This window comes from Streptopelia decaocto (genome assembly GCF_964273445.1).
Source record: "Streptopelia decaocto genome assembly, chromosome: 1".
NCBI lineage: Eukaryota > Metazoa > Chordata > Aves > Columbiformes > Columbidae > Streptopelia > Streptopelia decaocto.
Window position 1 is genome coordinate 20,375,312 of NC_138663.1, and position 19,764 is coordinate 20,395,075.

Consider the following 19,764-nt stretch of genomic DNA (forward strand, 5'->3'; position numbering starts at 1 on the left):
CAGATCTGACATTTGGTAGGTGTGAGCAATGGCATAGAAACATCTCCTGCAAACATTGCTTCAGTAGTATCATACCAGATAATGAGAACTCTTCAACAGTAAGAGACAGTTTGGATTCTAGAAAAATGTTGACATAATTTACTTACTGTGACAAATGTTTTTTGTGAGTGATCTCTTAGTAAAAGCTGGAACAGAAATGATTAGCATGTGTACAACCCGCCTTTTTTCCCCTCCTTTCTTATAGTGTGCTGCTGTGGGAAGTTAGCAAAGGATGTGTGAAGGAAGAGAGCCTCACTTGAGATCTGATGGTATTTTTAGTGCACTAAGAAAAAAAAGTAGTGGTGATTAAAGACTTATCAGGTGCTTGTGGGTGTGAGTAGCATTACTGTTTGCGGTGACACATAATATTATGTATGGTGGTACATGTAACACAGTGATATTTATTTTTTTTAATATAAAACTTGGGAATGACATTGTTTTGGCTGAAGTGATTTTTTTTGTTATTTAAGCTTTGCATTTTTATTTTACTTTTAAGGTAAATTCTATTTGAAATAATGTGGAATGGGCATTTCTGTTCTATGGGCTTCAGGTGGTGAAGGATGATGTTTCAAATAGATATACACTTAATAAATTGTCAATTAAATTTTGAAGACTGATTTCTCCAGAAATAAGCTTGAGTTTTGACTTCCTACCCTATGTCAGACACCTTTTTTATTCTTAAACGTACTGATAAGTCAGTATGTACCATTGAGGTCTGATGAAACATGTGGGTACTGAACAAGTTTTGCAAATCCAGTTGGGCATGAAACAGGGATGTCAGAACTAAATGTCAGCCAGATGTGAATAATACGCATGCTAACACGAACATCCTAATTTATATCAAATTTCACAAATAATGGATATTAAATGTATAATATGTAAAAAACATTATCTCAATCTTTTTAAGAAGTTTTATGGTTGATGATATACTGCTATAAGGACAGAATTAAGAGTGAGATCCTATTTTTTTAAAAAAAACAAACATTAATTTTGAAAATGAAATCTTCATTTCTGCTTTTTGTCTATTTCAAAGTATTTTTTTAAATTATGCTAATGTGGAAATCATGACGTTTCTCTTTGGTTTTGCCATAGTCATGAATTGTTCTCACCCCTTTTATGCCCTGATGTAGTTTTGTGCAGGGGGACCTGGTGCACACGCTTTCTTCCATACACTGTGATGCAGATGATTTAGGGTTCTAGATGAAGGTATTAGTACAAAGCTGAGGCTTTTAATTCTTGAATCTTTCCTGAGGCTTCAGGGAACATCTGAAAATGACCAGTAAACAGAGTACCATAGACTTTTTGATGTTTACAGCAGCAAGAGGAGAAAACAGATGTACAAAACAAACCAGGTTTTAAAAGAGTAAGAAGCTGAGCTTGAGTTTGTGCAACGTTAGGTGTTGTCCATGTGCTAGTTAGATTTTAACTTGACTCTGTCCCTTTAGCAAGAGTTTAAGAGGAAAGCTATCACTTCTGAGCTGTGCTGCTGATTGTTATCTTCCTCCATTATTGTTAATTTGGTGGAGGTGGGGAAAATAGAAGACAGAGAAGAGTCCAGAGACTGCTAAACCAAAAATATACAATTTGGCACTAGCAAGTCTGTTTTACTGCTTAATATAAATGTTCACAGTAAAATTATTTGATGTTTTGGGGACAGGAGGCAAGAAAGGGGTGAATATTTACATCTAGCTGGTAGTCTTTTTGACTTTTTAGTCTCTAGCTAAATTCCTACATTTGTAATGAGGATTGAGTACCCAGAGTCTAATGATGACTATGGCTATAATACTCAGCTCTCCACACTTTGCTTTTTCTCTGTCTGTGATGACTGATTTAGGCCCCAGGTTACACCAAACACTGAGTTTTTCAGCAACATGTAGATGCATGAATTATCTTTATACTTGGATAAATCGGAAGTCTCTGTGTCTTGGATGAGTGCACTGGGGAGCTCACATGCCTTTCTTGGAGGGCTCTCATTCCTCCTGCCTTGTCTACCAGGCCCCTGAGCATGTACCTTTGTCCCATCACTTTCCAAAGCACGTTTTTGTTTCCCTCCTTATGTGTTACTCTGAATATGTTATTTTCTCTTTGTAATTTTTCCTGGCTTCTCCTCAGGGTTGAGGGAGTTTGAGGGCACCAGCTGCCCTGTTCTTCCAGCAGCTGAATCCCAACAGTCACAGCATCCTCAGGAGCTGCCTGGTTCCTGCCTCCCAGCCTGTTACAGCTCCTACATGTGGCATCCTACTTGGCTGGTCACACATCTGTGAAATGTTCCAACCTTGGAGGAAATAATCCCCCCTCCTTCTTTTTTTTTTTTTTTTTTTTTTTTTTTTTTTTTTAAGTATTTTATTTATTTTATTTTATTTTGTTTTGTTTTGTTTTATTTTATTTTATTTTATTATTTGCTTTTTCCTTGCCACCACCAGCCCTAGTCTAGCTGAATCAGTCTTTTGTTGTTTACGTAAACATACAAAACTGTTCATGAATATTCCCTATGTGTAAACTAGGATTTTTCTAAATGTTTGTCTCACTCTGAAATGGAACTTGCCAAATAATTATAAAAGCTTTTCTTTTTCCTTTTTACACTTTTCAGGAGTACTTAGGGAGCCTTAATGAGAGTGAGACCTTGTTGGAAAAGGTGCAAAGTAAGATGACCCTGTAAAACTCATAGCAGAATAGATGGAACAAAAACAAAACATGAAAGAAAGATATTACAGCCCTCCTAATTGTGAGGGTGTCATGGAGGGAGAAATTTAAACGTCTGCAAGAGCAGTAGTTAGTGACAGAACAAAAGCTAAACCTATTAATAGATATGATTTCTCGGCTGATATTCAAAAATGTTATGGTTTTGTTACTTTCACATATCACATTTTTTAAGATATAAGGAAAAAGGCATAGTAAATAGTTGAAATTTTAAATAAAAGTACTTTTCAGTTTCTAACATCAGGAGTTTTCAGTAAAAGAGAACACTTACAAAAGGAATAGCTTCTGTCGTTTGTTTCTTTTTCTGTGTATGCCCTTTTTTATTTTCTTTTTTTTTTTTAATTGATGTAGATATTATTTTGGTGATGATGTTTCCCCTACATACGCTTCTCCATTTTTTTTTTTTACATAATTTCTGTTAAGTTCACAAATTCCTATAACCTTGAACTCTTTCACATAAGGTTACTAAAAATGTCTCATATTACTTGTCCTAATTATTATATTCTGTTCCGATATTCAGTTAGGGTGAAGACTGTTCCTGTCAACAAGGAGCAATGTACAGTATTGGTGGTGCTGTTTCCATACTTTACTCTTTTGTGTCCAGATGGAACATTTGGAGTTGTGAAAACGAGAGGTTACTTTGCAAGTTGGAGAGAATACCTTTGTAAAACCGCAACAGTTTTTGGTTAGTGTAAGATTTTCGTTTTAGGTGGCTGGAAAAGTAATGGAATAGAAAAGATGGCTTTATCTTCCTCTGTTTTTTCTCTCCTGGCAGTCCTCTACAAATCTTACCTCCCAGGAAGTTCAGAACAATTTGTTTCTTTTATTAAGCCTGGCTTTCTGTACTTCGGTCCCAATTACACTATTGCATCCACTAGTTCATGCTTGTAGGTCCACGCAGATTCCTGTGAGCTTCAGTGAGACTGGAGTGCAGGACTCGCCTTGTTTCAGAGTGGGACTAACGTGCTAATTTTGCAATGTTTTAATCACTCAGCATCTCGTAAACTTCTGCAGTTCTTTATGAGTGAGCTTGTAATGATATTTTGTCATAGGAAATTTCTGTAAAAAAAAGAAAAAGTCACCATTCTTAGTTTTCCTTCTTCAAGGGATTTGTAACTTTGAGAAGCAGTGAGGTTAATCTAGGCTTTACATTTCATATTAAAAATATATTCTGCTTGTTTGTTACACATTTTTGGATGTGTGTTTTGTTTTCAGGTTTTTGGAGTTTTTTATTTGTTTTGGTTCTTGTTTGTGTGGACTTTTTAGCAAATATTCCTTAATTACTATAGTACCTGCCATTGAAGTGGAAGCTAATAATAATTTCTTAAAATGTCTGTTTCATATTGCTTGTATTGCTTGCTTATGGGGGTTTTCTTTTTACTTGATGTTCTTAATGATGCCTGTACACTTCCAAAAATAAACAAGATTAGCACTATTTATTCTAAAACTGACATCCATTTCTGCAAATTGTTTTTAATGTGCTTTTATGTACCGCCCACGCTTAAAATCTGTCACTACTTTTTTTTTTTCAAGCCAGTAAATAGTGTTGCTTTCACTGGCTCCACATTTGCTGTCTCTCAAAACAACTACTCTTGCATTTTGCAAGTGTGTGTGTTTGTATTTACACTGTATGCGCTTCTGTAGTAATTTAAAGTTTTTTGGTTTAAGTTACTTTTTCTAGACAATTTCTAGCCCTAAGATTCTGTAACATAATCAAGTCCATGATATTGCCCGACTGCTCAGTCTAGAATTGTTTACAGCTTGCAGGCCACTATCTGCTTTACAAACAAATAATCTGCTCATGGCTTAGTGCTCTTGCATACTTTTCATACTTCTCTGTGTGTTAATGTATGCCTCTGTAATCCCAAGACACCGGTGTTTTTCTTTTTTTACCCCTTCTTTCAGCAGTAGTTTCTTCTGGTCACAGCAGCCTGCTGTGGCACTCTGGATCAGAGACATTCTTCTGACGCTTCTTGTCAACTACTATACACTTTCAGTAATCCCATTTTGAATGGAGAATCTTATAAAATGTTTTTGCAAGTTTCTTGCCACAGCAAACTGCTGACGATCTACAGCTGCTCAGGAGCTAATAGTCCAGGGTAGTATATTTGAGCAGATAATGGTCCTCTAGTTCCATTTATTTTCTTTGGAGATTTTCTTGCAAGGTAGCTCTTAATTAGTTGTTTTGCTACTTGTTGGTATCTAATGAGGAAATTTCAAAGGCATTCATCATTTTAATTTTGAACCGACTGCCTGTAGGCTTTTGCACCTTTGAAAACATTTTCCTTCTTGTTGAATATCCTGTTTGTTTAGCAGTAGTCCTTAACTTCAAATAGTTTATGTCCAAGGGTAAATAATCTGTGTAAAGGTGGTCATAACAAAATTCATACTTTGTTCTAGGTTACTGTAAAATTTTAAAATAGGATGGAGTGTTTTGTTTGGTTTTGAAATATATTGACTCTTATATAGAGTTGGCATGGGAAGGGGAGATGAAAAACATCTCTTTCTAACCCTGAGCATTTTGGGGACTGTATTCTAAAGGAAATTTGGCTTGAACTCTCAAGGTGGTTTGAAGGGAGCTTGACGTAATGTTACAGTATAGTGTAGTAACACTCAAAGCAATAGAGATCATGCTTAAATGTTTTAAAGAAAATGGAAAAAAAAATCTCTTAAGGGGCATCCAACCTTGGGGATTTCCCAGGAAGTGATGGAGCAGCCCTAACAAGTCTCCTTGAAGAATATCATCTATTCTGCATTCCTAGAAGGCAGCAAGAATGCCCAGAAATATAGGTACTATGTAGCCAGAGACCTGTAGCAGCAATAAAGTGGACATGATTTAATTAATATTTTCTTGTTTTAAACTCAGTTATAAGTACACTAAAATAGTGTAACTGGCCACAGTATATAAGCACTTCATGACATTGCTAATGGCATAACCCTCCTAACAATATGAAAACATTTTATGTCACAGCTAAGCATAATTATAGAAATAATATGTAGCTGCTAAGGGAGACCTATATTTAATTGCACAAGTAGGGGACAGAAAAACATGTAAATCATAATTCCAGCCGCAAAATCTGCAAGCAAAAACAAAACATACAGAATAAGCAGGAAAGATTTCTGGTGGAACAAGAACAGGTTTTGGTCCTAAAGAAAATAAGGTAAATAATGTCAGGAGCAGATGAGATTGCTTCCCACACCCTTTTTTTGGTGAAGGAGATTATGGGCATTAAAAACACCCAGCAACAGCAATAGGTGAAATCTGCCACTGCCGTTTCTGCTTCAGAGCCCAAATAGCTTTCTCCCCTGTTCACCTTGACTTCAGCAACTAAGACCGTCAAGGACTGTAGCCATCTGTATTTAACCACATGGCATCAGCTCAGTGGTATTTTGTGCCCAAAGCTAATTTAGGAAAAGATGATTACGGCCTACCTGTTTGAATATGTAGTGATAATGGCTGATAATGATTAAGAACTCAACTGGTCTCATCTATCAGGTTTCCAAATCTTCCCATCACAGCTGCCTTATATTATACTTCACTGTGTAAACAGTAACTGCTTATCAGGACAGGGACAAGTGAAGCGTCTCCATGAGTTGTTTTTGCATGGTTAAGAAGTTACAGGAATTGTAGGCTAGAGATGTGATTACCTGTTTTGAGGCAAAAAATTGTGCACAGCTTCATCAGAACCCTACGTCAATTGATGCATGTGTGTATTGTGTGCGAATCTAACTAGGAATCTGTAATGTCCTTACTGTAACTTGGCACTTAGATGCATAATTTATGTTCTGTAAGCTCTGCATGGAGTCACTTGCTTGTGAGCCTTTCTGTTCTGTGATCCTAAGTCACAGCAGCGTATTGTATATAATTGCTTTTCCCGTTTGTAGTACAAGCTCCAAATTCACAGATTAGATCAAAATAAAGATTAAAAAATATCCTCTTAGATTGATTTCTATTTAAAATGTTGACAGTCTTTGGCTATATCATAAATACATGTGTGATCATTAACTTGTGTTTCGTTCAGTCTTATACTGAGTAATGTAAAATTAGTTTTTGCTGCTTTAGATGTGATTTCACAAACGTGTACAAAATACTGTGTATTTAAATTAATTAATTAAATTAAATTAATTTCTCCTGGAAATATAAGGTTTTTCAAGTCTCCCTTCATTAGAACTGACATTCTTCATGCTCAACCCTCATATCTTTTGTTGTCAGAAAGCTTTTTTTTTAAAGAAAGACTACAAATACTAAAGCTTTTACAGAAAGAAAACCAGAGTTACTGCCTTCCTCTTTGCAAGTTCTGACTGCTTCATCTCCTTTTCCTTAAAAGAGCTGCAGTAAGCTGATTACCTGCCCTGTTCCCTGCCTCTTCTCCTGCACTGGAAAAGAAAGTTCTCACTGCAATAGGCTTTCCAGAAATCTGAAATCCACAGCATAAAAAGTGTTTCTGATCCCTCTTGTAAGCAGGCCTCAGAGAAATATTAATTAAACTAGGTTACAAAGGTAATATGGCATTAGTCTTGATACAGGGTGGAAATGGCTGTATGAGTACAGCCTAGACTTTTTTTACATGTCCTGTAGCTATGGCTATATTCACCTTTTGTCTTCTGAAATCCTTCTTGTGTTTGAGTAACACATGAAAATTGTGTGAGAAATTTTTAAATAACCAAATCAAATTTATGTTTTGTCTTCAGCTGGAAAGAAAGAATCCCTTAAAATCCAGTTTGCACAAATTGGGCTGCATAGTGTAGCATCAGCTGTGTGGTCAAAAAACGGTTCTCTTGAATGAAGGTACCAGTAAGTACATTAATGACACAAGAGAATGAGTGAGAAAAGAGTTTGGCAAAATTTAGGGTTCTGATAGAACTGTAGTAAAAGGAAAAAAAAAAAAAGTAGCTGACTAATACAGACATGTTCTTCAGGTTTGTGTGGGGCCGTGAGGATTTCTGGTTTTTGAGCCTACTGTTGCCTTGTGATTTATATGCAGCTGTACTTAAAAAAGCTATTCTTTGTACTGGAATTGTTGGTGGGGGAAATCTTTAGCCATGAGGGAAATAGGCTGTCTTGGTGTGAATGTACTTTCTAGCACAACCGTGGCGGTACGTGAGGAACCTGGACTGGCGGCACTGCCCTGCGCACCAATGTGTGCCGCTGTGTGGATCTTTGCTTCTGAGTGATGCTGTTGTGCTTTTGGGAGACCTCAGTGTGTGTGTGGCAATCGCATAGCGAGTTGTCCTAAATTCAGCATTGCAGTTTTCAGTCATGTAACTCTAAAAGTAGCTTGTTTCTATCCTATGGTGTTGTCTGGGAGTGTTATGGCGTGAATATAACCATGTGAGACTATGGTCAAAGGAACAGAGAGATTAGTGTCACTAAACGCTGGACACCCTTACGGCAGTTTCTTTTAAAATACTGTATTTTTAAATACTATTTTCAGTAGTGAAGGGCTCAATGTACAGAAGTTTAAATTAACATTTAGCTTTAAATACGTATTTCTGTGCTAATGTGACTAAATGCCTGCTTCTCTTCATATGTATCTGTACATATAGACACATATGTAGTATATGTTTGTGTATATATGTGTATGATTACGCATATGCATATGTATGATTATGCAGTGGTTAAGATGTAGCATGAGGCATAGATATGTCCAAGCAAATATAAAAGTGACACTTGGAATCTAGATTTTGTCAAAGCTGAACCAGAGCTGCATGTATAGACACATATTTGCCCACAATAAATATATTATTTGTTGTTGTTTTTTATAGTACACTCAACTGTTTTTATCTCAAAGGAGAAAAAGAGAAAAAAAAAAAACACACCAGAAACCCTCCCCCCAAAAACCAACCAAACAAACAAAACCCCATAGAACATACAGTGCATGTTTCCAGTTCACCTTTGCTAGTTATTTAGAGTGCTAGTCAACTTTGTCTTCTGATTTTTTTTATTTTATTTTCTTTAAATTTCTAGATGGTGCAGAAGAATTGCAGTTGCCCAATCAAGATGAACAGAATGGCTTCCTTCAACAAGAAAAGAGAACATTCTTTTTTTAGGATTATGTCTACAACATGAAGCATTTAACAGTAGCTGTCTTTGAGAACATTCATCTATGACAAGAAATGTCCTGATCCTGGGAAAAAAATGAGTTTCCATTAATTAGGTCTGTAATTTTTAAATGCATTTTTATGACTGATCATATTTGCTTATGCACAACACGGGAACAGAATTCATAAACCAGATTATTTTGACACATATGCACATTTGTGTTTGTGCATTCATTATACAAGATACATCATTTAAATCAATTTTAAAATAATCTTTTAAATTGTCTGTATTTATTAATAAATGAAGACTTGGCAAGAAGAATTCGTCATCCATGGACAAGAGTAAAGAAGGTTCCCCCACAATGGATGGTAATTTTGTATTGGGTAAAATCAATAACTTAAAAGTAGAGCAAGAGGAAGACAGCATTAATTGTACTCTAGAAAGAATGGATATCAAGACAGAACAAGATGATTTCAAACATGCGGACAGCAGTGATGAACAAGAAGACAAAGAAAAGAACTTCATTACCAACAACCCTGGCAAATATTTATCTACAGAAAATGAAGATGATTACGGATCTCTTTTTTCTCAGTATAGTAGTACGCTGTATGATGTAGCAATGGAAGCTGTGACACAAAGCCTCCTTTCTAGCAGAAACATAAGCTCTAGAAAAAAGTCACCTGCTTGGAACCATTTCTTTATATCTCCTAGAGATAGCACTAAAGCGATATGTATGTACTGTATGAAAGAATTTAGCAGGGGTAAAAATGAAAAGGACCTGAGTACAAGTTGTCTCATGAGACATGTGAGGAGAGCACATCCCACTGTACTCATTCAAGAAAATGGAAGTATGCCAGGTATACCTTCCTTTTCTTCACCTACATTGTTACTGCCACCTCAGTCCGCAGATGTTGGAGATCTGAGTTCTATGTTATCCCCTATAAAACTGGTCAAGAAAATGGCTTCCAAAATACCATCTCCAGATCGAATAATTGAGGAATCTGTTTCTATTGTTTCTTCTGAAGAAATACCAGATCTCTCAGTTTCTGAAAAGTGCAGCAAAGAAGAAGTCATGGTTGAGTCATCTTCACAGCTACCCAATAATCAGTATGATGACACTGTGGAGAATGTAGCAGAAAAAACTGTTGTCATTCCAAAGAGCACATCAGGTTCCAGGAGGAGATCTGCTGTCTGGAAACACTTTTATTTGTCACCTCTAGATAATTCTAAAGCTGTTTGCATCCACTGCATGAATGAATTCAGCAGAGGAAAAAATGGAAAAGACCTGGGAACAAGTTGTTTGATAAGACATATGTGGAGAGCCCATCGTTCCATTGTCCTGCAAGAGAATGGGGGTGGTACCAGCATACCACCTCTCTACACCACACCTCCAACTCTGTTGCCTTCTTTATTACCCTCAGATAGTGATCTGAATTCTATGTCATCCTCTCCCGGAAAACTAGCGAAAGAATCAACTTCTGTTTCTTCCTCTCCAGACAGAATCTCTGAGGAAATCCATACTAATCTGTCTTCTGGAGATGCTCTAGTGGAAGACTCTATGCTGTCATCTTCTGATGATATAGGTGAAGTCTCTTTTGTTTCCTCTCCTGAGAAACAGTGTGAGGGATTAGGCCCACTAATATTTGAACCTACTGCTGTATTTCAGCAAAACAAAAGGATTATGAAGAGGCTTAAATCAGAAGTTTGGCATCACTTTTCACTGTCACCTGCAGACAGTCTAAAAGCAGTATGTAGATACTGCAGTTGTATGATAAGTCGTGGTAAGAAAGGAGATGTGGGCACAAGCTGCTTGATGAGACATCTATATAGACGCCATCCTGATGTCATTGGAAACCAAAAGAGCTTTCTTGATGTGAGTTTGGCAAATTCTCCTTATGCCACTTTGGCTTCTGCAGAATGTTCATCCTCAAAGTTGACTGACTTGCCTACGATGGTTACACATGATAATCAACTTATATTTCCTGTTAATAGTAAGAAGACCTCAAAACTGTGGAATCACTTTTCAATTTGTTCTGCAGACTCAACAAAAGTAATATGCATGCACTGTGGACGTACAATAAGTAGGGGGAAAAAGCCAACAAATCTAGGCACAAGTTGCCTTCTAAGACATTTACAAAGGTTTCATAACAATGTATTGAAAACTGATGTCTCGGAGACAGGATTATCCTCATCTACAGATAATCACACGCCACTGAGCACAGAATTACTAGGATCTTCAAATTTTGATGAAACCAATGACAAGTTTTGTGACTCTCACCCAGTTGCCAAAAAAATCACAAGTCTTGTAGCCGAAATGATTGCACTTGACCTCCAGCCATATTCTTTTGTAGACAACGTTGGCTTTAACAGGCTGCTTGAATACTTGCAACCTCAGTATTCTTTACCTTCTCCATCGTACTTTTCTAGGACAGCAATTCCAGATATGTATGATAATGTAAAACAAATAATTATTTCACATCTGAAAGAAGCTGAAAGTGGAGTGATCCATTTTACGTCTGGAATATGGATGAGCAACCAAACACGAGAGTATCTAACTCTGACAGCTCATTGGGTAACATTTGAGTCTTCATTTCGACCACAGTGTGAGGATTACCATTGTTCAGCACTGTTAAATGTCTCACAGATTGATTGTGATTACAATGGAATCAGTATTCAAAAGCAGTTAGAGTACTGGTGGGAAACATGGATTACTTCTGTTGGCCTTCAGGTTGGGATTACTGTTACTGATAATCAGAGCATAGAGAAAACTTTAAATGAAGGTGATCATTCAAGTGTACAATGTTTTAGTCACACTGTTAATGTCATTGTAAATGAGGCTATTAAGAGCCAGAGAATGGTTCAGAATTTGCTTAGTATTGCAAGAAAGATCTGTGAACGCGTCCATCGGTCAGCAAAAGCAAAAGAGAAGTTAGCTGAGTTGCAAAAAGAGTATGAATTGCCTCAGCATCAGCTAATACAAGATGTTCCATCAAAGTGGAATACATCATTTCATATGCTTGAACGTCTTATCGAACAGAAAAGAGCAATTGATGAGATGTCGATAGAATGCAGCTTTCGGGAGCTGATAAGTTGTGATCAGTGGGAAGTCATGCAGTCCGTGTGTCATGCTCTCAAACCTTTCGAAGCTGCAAGCAGGGAGATGAGCACACACATGTCTACTCTCAGCCAAGTGATTCCAATGATTCATATACTCAACAGGAAAATAGAAATGCTATTTGAAGAAACAATGGGCATAGATACTATGCTGAAATCTTTGAAAGAAGCTATGGTGAGTAGACTGTCCTCCACGCTTCATGATCCAAGGTACATTTTTGCTACACTTCTGGATCCCCGGTATAAAACATCCTTATTTACAGAGGAGGAGGCTGAACAATACAAACAAGACTTAATCAGGGAGCTGGAAATAATGAGTTCTACCTCAAATGATAAACCTGTTTCCAATGGATGTGATATGGGTTCACCATCTACAAATTCATATGGGGAAGATAATCTTTGGTCACTCATGGGTGACATGAAGAAAACAAAAGACCTGAAAGAGAGAGCAAAGTTACCAGAGGAGATGGTGCTTTCTTACTTGGAGGAAGAAGTGCTTGAGCATAACTGTGATCCTCTAACTTACTGGAACTTTAAGAAGTCATCTTGGCCTGTACTGTCAAAATTGGCTGTCAGGTTCTTGGGTTGCCCACCAAGCATCGTTCCTTCAGAAAGATTATTCAGTACATCCAATGAAAGCAACAACTTTAGCCAGTCAAGGTTAATGATTGAACACTTTGAAAAGCTTATCTTTTTGAAAGTCAATCTTCCTTTAATATACTTCCAGTATTGAAACTAATGAACAAACTGCTAGACTAAACCTATTGTTGCTCACTGGATATTAACTGTCTATAACTTGGATTGTTAAATTGCTCCAATAGGGGCCATGTATGACATCTAATCAGTGACTATAATTCCAAATTTTAGTTTCATTTTTTTCAGCTTTCAATATGTCTACATGTGCCTTATTCATAGTACTTCAGGCCAGATATTGTATATATGTTTTTTAAAAGTTCTTACTAGAGGTAGCCTGTCTTGTCAAATTATACAAAATTATGTAGGTTTTAATCCATAATTGTAAATGGACTTTAAAAAAGCTCAGTCATTTGTTTTAATAGAATGGCAAAAAAAAAGATGTAAACAGTTCTATTCGGTAGTTTTTTATTCAATTATTATGTAAAAACCATAAACCAGGTACTGTATTTTAGTTGAACATTGCTTTAATTGCAACAAAACAGCTTTTGTAGTTGTTAAAGCTGTACATGAAAGATGGATTTCAAACTGTCTTTTTGTCATGTGTTTTTTTGGTTTTTTGTTTGTTTTTTTTTTGTTTTGTTTTTGTTTTTTTTTTTTTTTTGTTTTTTGTTTTTGTTTTTGTTTTTTTAATCTGCAAGCCCTAAAGTACTTAAAGGATTAAGAAGAGTTATTGAAGCAGATATGTTTACAGGAGACTATTGACTTTGTATCTGAAAATTAATCTTAAATTGGAAGTTATATGAAATGTCAGTTATACAGCAATCGGTAGTAAAACTTCCCATTCTGGATTCTCTTGTTCAGGTTTTACATTTTAACTGAACTACAGAAATATTCTGGGTATTTATAAAAACTTTTTGGAAGTCTTATCAAAGTTTGTGAATTAATGCTTCTTATTTAATGCTGTGTACAAAAAAAGGCAAGAAATTTACCATGAAGACTGAAATGTCATTCTGAAGCCTTTTCTAATCTTTAGTGCATTGAAGCTATAAGGTTCCCTTATTCCTAATGTAATTTTGGTTGTGTAGAACAGCCTGTCTTAAAGCTTCTAGTACAGAAATACCTGATCTTCTGATTTTCCATCATAGCCTTATGGATATGGTGCACTGCTTAGAATTTTATGTAGTAGGGTTGGTACGTAACTGTTGGTGTTCATCAGGAAAATGGGATATAGAGCCCTCAACACTTCAAATAAGATTAAAAAAAAAAATAGCCAGGATTTTAATTTGAAAGGAACGTTCTCCATGGGGTTTTTTTAACTCTAGAAAGAATAATTTTCTCACTTCAGTTTTCATTGCATATTTTTGGGAAACAAGTCATCATTTGTCTATGACCTTTTAGAAAAGTTGTAGCTTTGTTAAAATACTGTACCTATGCCTAATCTAATTTTGCATTTACTATGTTTTAGTGTATTTATAAATGGTGAACTCAAGTTTCTGAAATTAAACATTTTATTTGCAATTTTCTAGTGGTAGTCAACACTGCCTTTTATTTTCAGATGGATTAAATTGATACAAATGTAATTATAAATATACCACCGAACATGCTATGTGAATAGATTGGTTTTCCATTTAGCTCTTTGGACTTCAGCCTGGATTCTAGTTCTTTTCATTTCACTCAAGGTCTTCAGCCTCAGGAAAATGTGTTCAATTCTTTCTCAGGTGGCTTTGGTTTCCACATGACATGTCTCTAAATATTTTATGGTATCAGGTATTTTGATTGTTATTTCATCAGTTATTTTTGCACCTGTACTATTTAAGTAAATTGTTATGGAGTGTACTTGGGAAGAACTAATACTGCATTTTGACTCCAGTATTTTAAAAGGCAACTTTTAATACTATCAACAGTCAGCATGTCTTTGTTCTTTTAGGGTTAAATTAGAACAGCACGTTGTTTTTTCTTTCTGCAGTAATAAAACAATTTGTTCTAGTTTACATATAGTTCGAACTAGGTGAGTTTGAAGCAGCTTGTTGGGAAACATGTTTAAATGGTTACTGGTTAATTATTATCTCCATTCTTTTCCCTCCATTTTAACTGTGAATATAACCTTGATGTTTGCAAAGATGTTTAATCTCTCCAGTAGAGAAGGGAGGTAAAGGATGAAAAATCTTTTTTTTTGTTTGTTTTTTTTGTTGTTTTTTCCTCTAATCAAGTGATATAATTTTCATTGAAGGCTTGAACATAAATATGGCCTTAGGTTTAAAGTGTTGTAGAGCCACATCACAGCAGCAGTGCTGGCAGTGAAGTAGCTTCCCTGAAAATCCCAGGTCTCTGGAAACCAGCGTGGTGGCTGAAGGCCTTTGCTGTAGCTCCTGTGTGACTCTCATGTGGAAAGCTGAAGAGCTGGCATTTTGTATCCCCTCATTTGCATCTTATTCATATGGATACTTAATTGTATAGTTGTGCTTTGAAAGGCCTAGTTCTTAAGACCACAGTGATTCAGTATTGGCTTGGCTAAGAATTAATAATTACATTCCAATTTTTGTAAAGATAATATGCAGGCCTGAAAGGCCTTAAAATCAAACCACGTAATTCTTAAAAAATCAAATAAAATAGGAAAGACTGAGACCCCAAAGCTGCAGTTTTTCAGATGTAAGCCTTGATCCTTCTATAGGAGTTATGGGAGCATCTCAACCTTCAGTTCAGGCACTGCTGCTGTGAGAAGAGAATGACTTCAAAAGAAGGGCTGAAAGCTTTCATTGACGTATTGAGGTAAGTTATTGAGTGGGTGTGTTTTGTGTTGGGTTTACTGTATGATTTTTAATATAAATTCTTAGTGATTGCTAAAACTTTTTTCCCCTAACTCTTCCAATATTTGTATTGTATAGAAACTCACTATATTTACATTACTCTCTCTGACTGAGCTCTGTTTATAGAAGGAGCATTTATCAAGCTGAGTTTGTGCTGGAATGATCCCTCCAGCAGCAGACAGTTCCCTAACACATAATGATACGGTGAACCTGCAACAGTGATATTTATTTTATTTAAACAGTTAATTTCAGTACATTAGCAATTTAGACATAAATTTAGTAAGCAGACTTTTTTTCTCTTAGCTTAAAAAGTAAAATGTAGCTTTGTACTAAACATGATACTTTGTGTCATTGTAAGAAACTTTGGCTTTTGCTTCTTTTAAGAGTAGGCGGGTGTAACAGTTACACACTGTAGCAAGAAATATTTTGTAGTTCCAAGGGTAGGAACTACAGCCTTTTCCAACAATTCCAGTCTTAAAGGTATTTAATGGAAAGCATCTCTAAGATCTGTATACTGCTCCAGAAACCTGTGAATATGCTCCCGCCACATTGCCCCTTTCCATTTGGCCTCTTTCCCTACCCATCAAGCGAAAGCGAAGGTTAAACCTGTTTGACTACAGAATTTGGCTGGTGAGCATTTACTGGGAATATTCATAGTTTCTCCTTGCTCCACAAAAGCAGCTTCTGAATTTACAAAGAACCAAAATTTCAATCTAGAACAGTTTAAATTCTAGCATAAGGATGTGATGGATATAATGTAGCTATAGATGACAAGCTCAAAGTGGACGTTTGCAGTTGTTGAGAGATCTGTTCTTTGAAGTCTCATTTTTTCCACCACTGTACAGAGCTGACCATAACAAACTTGCATCTAGGTATCTCCAAACACAGGAAAAAAAAAACCATATAATGCAAATAACACTTTCTAATTACACATTTAGATTTTATAAACTAAGCATTTTAGTCATTCCACAAATATATTCATCTTTTATTCTTTACCTTCTTGGTTTCCTTGCAAAACTGACACAAAGCTGCTTTATTTCATAAAATGAACGTGCCAACCAGCAGCGATGTCCCCAGCTCAGGTATCAACTTGGCTTCCAACACCAACTGCTTAAGCAGTTCCGTTAAGTTTTTTGGTGTTTTTTATTGGTTGTGGTTGTGTGTTTGTTTTGGTTTGTTTGTTTTTCTTTCCTGTATGAACCAATTCCTTTTTCCAATTTCTTGATTTTTAAATTGGCAGTTTAAAAGGAAAAGACGGACTGCCATTTCAGACAGCATTGTTACCTTACACTGGACATAACTGGACACAAATCAAGCCTTGGTATGGAACCAAGGGCAGTTACAGCTGAAATAAAGCAGAATTGGTGAAAGACTGCCTGCAAGAGTTAGATGTAGAACTGCAGAAGAAACACTGGCTGTCCTCACTATCATAAACAAAGGACTAAAATGAACAGTCGAAAGTAGTCATAGTTGCTTCTGTTGATCCAAAGGGCTGATATAAAATAGTTGCACACAAAATGGATCAATTAAATTTAAGAAACATATTTAAATTAGTAAGGAAGATCTTCACAGAGGTATTTTGTGATTTAACTTCAGGAATTTTTGCAAACACCCTTTTTAGTTTTCTGTGTTGCTTGTTAAGCAGATAGCTGTATGTTTCATGTAAGACGTAGCTGAGACTCATTGTGTAACCAGCTACCCGAGAAGGCTGTGGCTAAACAGTCTTGCTGACATCGGTCATAAACTCAGCTTGTGGTTTTCTTTTCTTGCAAATAGAAAGTGAAGTCATTTGTACAGGATTCTTTGAACACTAGGTGGGGGTGGGAAGGGACTATTTAAGAATGAGCACAGGTAATGAAATGAGGAAAGCAGTGCTAGACTTCTGTATAATTTCTGCTATGAATGAAAAAGTGGTCTTGGATGCAAGGGAAATGCACACTCTTGCATTGAAACTGAGATACAGCAAATAAGTGTTTAAATCTTGTATCACCTTTCAAGCTCCTTAGCATTATAGAAAGAACTAGAAGTATTCAGGAAGATTGGAGTGGTCTCAGAACAGTTGTAGCTGCAGTAGGAGAGACAGCACAATCTCAAATCTTGTTTGCCCTAATGTGTAACCTGTCTCACGAAGGGGATGTGCGAAATGGGTAGGGAGTGACAAAAAGGGGTGTGATCAGTGTTTCAGAATGTGTCATGCAGTTGTGTTGAGGTTGTGTTTGTTGGCTGAAGCGAAATGGACAGCAAAGGGAAGAAGCTGAGACACATTCTGGCTTTTCTCAGTGTTAACAGATACATTTTTATGTTGGATCTTATACAACCATTTTCCAGATTCCCTCACCCCAAATTTGCTCTCAACAGAGAATCACACAGTACCAGGTTCAAAGGGACCACAAGGATCATCTGGTCCGACCTCCTGGCAAAAGCATGGTGGCCCAGCACCCTGCCCAGCTGAATCTTAAAACTGTCCAGTGTCGGGGAATGCACCACCTCCCTGGGACATTATTCCAATGGCTGATTGTTCTCATAGTGAAAAACTTCCCTCGCGTCCAATCGGAATCTCCTCAGCAGTGACTTGTACCCATTGCTCCTGTCTCTTCCATGTGACTCCTTGTAAAAAGGGAGTCTCCATCTTCTTTGTAGCCAGCCGTTAAATACTGGAACACTGTGATGAGATCTCCCCTAAGCTGCTTTTCTCAAGGCTGAACAAACCCAGTTCTCTCAGCATAACGAGTACTTCAGGTAGGAATAAGGTAAACACGATCTGGTATTTTTTCCCAGCTCTGAACACTCTATTACTTAGAGACTTAGTGAAGCGGAATCTGTTCCTTGACCTTTGATTCTTTTAGTTCTTGATGGGAGAGTGATCTGTTTAACCCTGTTTTGAAGCACCTTGTACTTTCAGCATCCAAAAATGTCCTCTGTCAGCGAGTTCCACAACTTTTTTCATTAAATTACTTCATTCAGTTTTACAACACAGGGCATCTTAAATCTCAGGCTGTACGACAGTGATTATTCATTATCTCTGAGAGAAATGACAGAGTTATGTGTTTGTGTTCAAATCACTTGTTAGCCTTGCTCTTTATAGGAACAAATGTTGCCTGTAAGAAATTCAGTCAAACTTCAAAAGGCAATGCATGATGCCATGAAACATTTAACAAGACATCCTGAAGTAACTCTCATTCTACAGCAGCATTATACATGTTAAATGCCTTTTATTTACAACTCCATTCTGTGTGTAAATGTCATAGATGTAACATAATTAATAGATGGACTGTACTAAATGTCTTTTGCTTTATTTAGGTTAATTCAACCCTCAATTATTTGAATACATTCACCTGATTTATCCTTTTATTAAGCTGTACTCTAGGGTTCTTTGTAATCAGTCAAGACAAAAGTAATTTTTCTTTTAAGAACTTGAGTAGTCACAGAAAATTCATTAAAGTCCCCTCAAAAATTCCACCAATTAAATTTTCACAGTATGTCTCTTCCCTGCACCATTCATGCAGGAACTTGAACTCCTCTCCTATGCGCCCCAAATACAGAAGAATTTGTAATCCCTCACTTCACCTTTTTAGAATGGGTGAGAGACTTCTTTAATACCCTCTTCTAGGGGAATTTATCTATATTAAAGGAAAAATAAGTTCTGTTTCTTGTGGAGCTAAAGACAACACAAGCCTTGGTGATGAGAAGATTGACTTAAGAAAAGGAGAGAGGGTTTTAGTTTCTATTCCAAGGATTGCTTGTTTATGAAAAACTGCAGTAATCTTCATTCTAGTTTGACAACTGCCCCTTCTTATTGTGTGCTGTCACAGCAGTCATACAGCCACTGGTGCTGCCTGCACTGCATGGTCATGATCAAGCCCTTGCCCACAAACCCAAACAGGTTGCAGATGTTAAAACTAAGCAATTGCCAAGAACCACATGTGCAGAGCAAGATGCAGCAGGACCTAAATAAACTGCAGATGATACTGTTCAAATCTGCAGTTCAGTATCTCTTTCCTGTCTCCGTGTATGCATTTTACCTTTTTCTACTCAAATACACTAAACAGGCCAGTTTGAGCTGATGGCTTCTATTGTACTCAGCTGTGAGCAGTACACACCACTACTGCAGCTGAACTCTATCACTAGTGTAAGCCTGAGAAGTAGCATCTAGATACCAGAACCAAAATCTGAAAGGACCGAGTCAGCTCAGTGTCTGACACTCAGCAAGACTGAACTTTTTCAGATGCTTAATATCCACATGTTCCGTGCTGCTTTAGGCATTAGCTTGAAATGCCCATGTTACAAGCATCATAGCCCTAGGTTCTCTCTGTAGGCATTTGTCTACACTGGGGCAGGATACATTTTAGTTGTGGATTACAGTGTGAGAGAGTCACATTAAGTCATTATTCAGCTTCACATCAGGGCCTACATCCTTACTCAAAA

General features: G+C 36.7%; 1 protein-coding gene across 1 annotated transcript in view; it reads left to right on the plus strand.

Moving 5' to 3' along the window:
- The window catches only part of ZBED4 (zinc finger BED-type containing 4), a 29,373-nt gene extending 15,318 nt beyond the window's left edge, over nucleotides 1-14,055 (plus strand). The window contains exon 3 of the mRNA XM_082043654.1: nucleotides 8,708-14,055. Coding sequence (XP_081899780.1) covers nucleotides 9,114-12,629 — 3,516 coding nt within the window. The 5' untranslated portion in view covers nucleotides 8,708-9,113 and the 3' untranslated portion in view covers nucleotides 12,630-14,055. The remainder of the gene's footprint in view (nucleotides 1-8,707) is intronic.
- The last annotated feature ends 5,709 nt before the right edge of the window (nucleotides 14,056-19,764 follow it).